This window comes from Hipposideros armiger, unplaced genomic scaffold (genome assembly GCF_001890085.2).
Source record: "Hipposideros armiger isolate ML-2016 unplaced genomic scaffold, ASM189008v1 scaffold_556, whole genome shotgun sequence".
NCBI classification, from domain to species: Eukaryota; Metazoa; Chordata; class Mammalia; order Chiroptera; family Hipposideridae; genus Hipposideros; species Hipposideros armiger.
The window spans coordinates 15,531-20,245 of NW_017731906.1; the positions used below are offsets into that span (position 1 = coordinate 15,531).

At 34.4% G+C, this 4,715-nt stretch overlaps 1 protein-coding gene across 1 annotated transcript in view; it reads right to left on the reverse strand.

Annotated features, from left to right (window-relative positions):
* LOC109371241 (integrator complex subunit 4-like) overlaps window positions 1-4,715 on the reverse strand; it is a gene marked incomplete at its 3' end in the record, with an annotated part of 16,182 nt that overhangs the window by 10,035 nt on the left and 1,432 nt on the right. Inside the window, exon 2 of the mRNA XM_019623633.1 lies at window positions 1,700-1,894. Coding sequence (XP_019479178.1) covers window positions 1,700-1,894 — 195 coding nt within the window. The remainder of the gene's footprint in view (window positions 1-1,699; window positions 1,895-4,715) is intronic.

The window sequence follows — 4,715 nt, forward strand, 5'->3', positions numbered from 1 at the left end:
CTGTTCCCCTCCCCAATTCCCCAACGCTGTTCCTTCCTCTAATTCCCCAATAAAATCTTAAAAAGAAAAAAAAACTTTATTGATGAAAAAATGTTAACCATCATCGGAGCCTTTAGGCGAGTCAATTTTTTTGCTGATGAAGGATCTTCAATTTGTAAAAAAATGCAGTATTTGCAAAGCACAATAAAGTGAAGCACTTTACTGTGAAAGAGGTATGCCTATAGTAAATTTTCTCATATCATAGAGTACTGCATATACAAATATACTGAGTGAAATGAAAAGCACTTAGCAAACAGCGACTTCAATAAATGTTAGCAGCTATTATTATTATTATTATCATGTTCTATCAAATCTAAGCTGCCGGCAGTTGTAAAACAAACCATTATTTTATATAGCACATTAAGAAAAAAAATGCTGAAATTAAAAACAATGGTTTCTTATTGTTTAGACTTGTTATACAGAGGGTGCCAAAGAAATGTATACACATTTTAAGAGAGGAAAAAAAGTATTAAAATTGTAATATAATGAATGACGCTAGCATTCATTTGATTAATGCAACTTTTGAGCAAACGTCATACTACACATTGCTACCATAATTTAACTCAACTTCAAAAATACATAGATAACATCTCTTAAAATGTGTACATTTTTTTGGCACCCCCGGTATATACTTATTGAAAGAGCTCTTTTAAACTTATTTAGATGGAAATTTATGTCCTATGTCATACTGCTGTGTTTCCATGCTTCCTGTGCACGTAAAAACTTTCCATTTTAATGCAAGTTACAAGGTAATTTCTTTGAAGATAACATTAAGTGGCAACATACAGAGCTCAACTGAAGTAATGCTAACATGGACTGCTATGACCCTATCTACAACATGAAAACCTGGCCAACAGCAATTGTAAAATGTGTCCTGATTTCGGAGATATTAAATGTGCAGCTAAGCATTAATGACACAAAGTTATTATTAGATATGAGGCTGTAGGAGGAAATCTAATACACTCAAAAAACCAAAGGGGGCTGGCCAAGTGCTCAGTTGGTTNTTTTAGAAGCTTAATAATCTTCATAGTAAAATTTAAATTTTTAATTCATCTGTGATTAAAATATTTGAAAATCATTTATTCTTTTACTTCAGATCTCACTTATATTAAAAAACTGAAAAATAAACACATTTTGTGAATTTCCTCTTCTGTTTAAACTTTTGTCTGTACTGAATCATGCATGATGTTTCTCCTAACCCATTGAAATACATGGAGAAATAAAATGCCACTTAGCTGGAAAAAAAAGGTGCAGAGGGAGGGTAGTGCAGTTAGATACTAGGGCCTTGAATTAGGGCAGTAAGCAGGATGACAGGACTACATTCCAGAGCCAAATTTGATTAAAGAAAGGTCATGGTTGAGGTTAACGCCTCCTGTTTCCTCCCACTGTACATACTGCCTTCATAGTTTCTTCAGCAACACAATCATTCATATCAACTTATGGATCATATCTGTCTCCATCTAGATACTGTAAGCTTTTAAGGACAGGATTTGGATCTTTTTTTATCCAAATGTATCCAATTTTTTTTTGCCAGTCCCTAGCACATAGAAGACATTCAGTAAAAGACTGCTGAATGAACATCTGATTTATTTTGCAATATTAACCCATTCTGCAGGAACAACTTATATACACTCCCATCAGGTCCTCAAGACCGTCTTACCTTATAATAATGTTCCAAGAGAATCCTGACTACTCCCTCCACACTTTCTGCCTCAACAGGCTTCCTGGCAAACTGCAGTAGGTACTGCAAAGCATCTGCTGGGGAGGTAGCTTTACACAGATCTATATGGAGAGCTGCAGATTTACTTGGTTTTGTCAGTCGGAGTTTCTTAGTAGTGATTTCCTCCTGTTGTTGCTGCAAGGGGATAAAGAAGATAAGACATGAAAACCTAACTGAAAACACAGAGTCTGCCAATTTAACCTTACCTCATTTGAAAAGTTTTCCTTTATACCAAATAATGTATTTAGGTAATAGACCTAGTCTTAGGAAAATGCAGTGCTATGAACTAGAAAAAGAGCACTGGACTGGCGACAAGGCTATGAGTCCCAATTTTGCTTTTCACTAACTCCTATGACTTTGGGCAAGTCATTTAATAGCTCCAGGTCCCATTTTCTTTCTTTGTAAAGTAGGTCCACTAACATTTTGTTCTGCCTATCTCTTAGGACTGATATAGCTTTAGGGCTGAGAGGACACACACAAAGAATCTGTTCCATTCTTTATTAGAAATATCAATTCTACCAATATATTCAGGTTGTGCTGCAGCACCCACCAGGCTCAGCTTCCCTCCTAAGAAAAACAGAACTGATGGGAACTGTCTGCAGCTTACACTGAGGAAAAAAATCTTTCCCTCACTCCAAATGACTATCTTCCCCAAAACCATTCTGCCTTTATTAGAAAGATGGTCAGTGTANAATAATAATAATAATGCCTTTCTAGATCCCTGCTCCCAAGTTGAATTAAATACCCACTTCTTTGAGATCACATCATAACCTGTCCCAGATTTCAGAGTACCTATGACATTATATTATTATTATTAATTTCTTGTCTTATCTACCCAACTAGACACAGATCACGGATCATCTATTCATCTCTGTATCACCAACATGAAGCACAAGGCCTAGCACAGGTAGTATTCAGAACATGTTGAGCGAATAAAAAAACTGAACAAATGAATAACTTTAGCCCCTACCATCTATATACTACATCTACTATTCAGTCTACTAACTATACTTCTAGCCCCTAAGGGACAAGAAACATGTCATCTCATAGTTCTACATCTTCCTCAGCAACAAGCACAGCAGTGTAAGTGAAAAACCCCTTACGGAAATAAGCTCAGATACTGCTGCCAGACCACAGAAAGACTTGGAAAAGAAAAGCAAGAAGGTGAAGTAGTTTATTTACTAAACTACCAGATACCACATTTCTGGATAAAACAGAAGAAAGAGTAAAAAACACCAAAATCATCAACCTAGAACTGGACCCCTTTGGCATCCTTCCTCATTTCCTTTGGGGCCGGCATCGGCTCGACTGATGTAAGCAGCATGGCCTGGTTAGAGAGCTTGGAGTCTGACATCAGAACACCGAAATTCAATTTTCTTTTTTTAGACATGACAATGGTAGTGTAATTATGTTTTTAAAGAGACTTTATTGTTTAGAGACATAAACTGAAACTGATGAATAAAATAATAAAGATGCCAGGGATTTGTTTTCACAAGAATCTGGTGGAGAGGGTGAGAGTGGAGGCAGTGGAAATGGACAGTGGGGGTGGGAATGGAACAAGTTTGGCCATGAAATGATAACTATTGAAGCTGGGTAATGAGTACATGAGAATTAATTAAAGTATCCTCTCTACCTGTATATATATTTCAAATGTTCCATAANTAAAAAATAAAAAATAGACTGTCAGTTTAAATTTTTTTTTTAAAAACTACATGTTTTTTACATGGGTTATATCTAAAACAAAAAGCTATAAAAAGATGAAAATTAAAGGCAGAATTAGGTATACCATGCAAACTTTAATCAAAAGATAGCTAGTATCATATTAATATGAAACAAAGCCATTATTTGTTCATGATTGTGAAATACCCAAAATGATATACATATAATTTATTAAAATTACTAAATAAGCTTAGCAAGATTGTTTAATATAAGATTTAATAAATAAAAATCAATTACATTTCTGAATTAGGTATATACCATTGGAAAATAAAATTTTAAAAATATATCATTTACAATAACAAAATATTAAATATCTAGGAATAATTAACAGAAAAATGTATAAAACATCTCTGCAGAAAACAATAAAAACAGTATTAAAATAATAGGATGTACCAGGTTCATGAATTGGGAGGCTCAAAATTGTAAAATCCCCAAAATTGTCAATTCCCAAACACATCTGAACTATAGATATTCTTAAAGATGAGCAAGGTGGGAGAACTTGTCCTACCAGATATCAAGATGTATTATAATGGTGTGCTAATACAGCATGGTATTGGCAATAAAAATAAACAAATAGACCAATGGAATGGACTAGAAAGCCCTGAAATATACCCACCAGATGTTGACACTTGACTTACCGCTAAGGTGGTACTACAGAGCAATGAGCAAAGAATATTCTTTTCAAAAAATGATGCTGGACCATTTGGATTTCTATATGCGCAAGCAACATACACACAAATCAATTCCATGTGTGAAAAGCAAATAATAAAGTTTCTAGTAATAATGTAGCCAAATGTCTTAGTAAACTCAGGGTAGGCAAACCCTCCTTACATCAGACAAGAAAAGCATGAGATATAAATAAAAAGAGTGTCAAATTGGGATACATTAAGAACCCCTTTTCATCAAAATACAAAATTCAGGGACTGAAAAAGAAGATACCTATAACACACATAACCATTAAAGAACTTGAACCCAGAATATAAAGAATCCCACTAAGCAATAAAGATAAAAAGAGTAAAAATAGGCAAGAGACATAAATCGGCATTACACAAAAGGATACACAAATAGCCAATTGCACATATTAAGGTTGTTACACACACTTCATTAATAATCAGAGAAATGCAAATTAAGGCCACAATGACACATCCATAGGAACTTTCAAAATGAAAAGGTAGGAAGTGACAATTCCAACTGTTGGCAAGTATGCAGATTGGCACTACCACTTTGGAAAACAGTT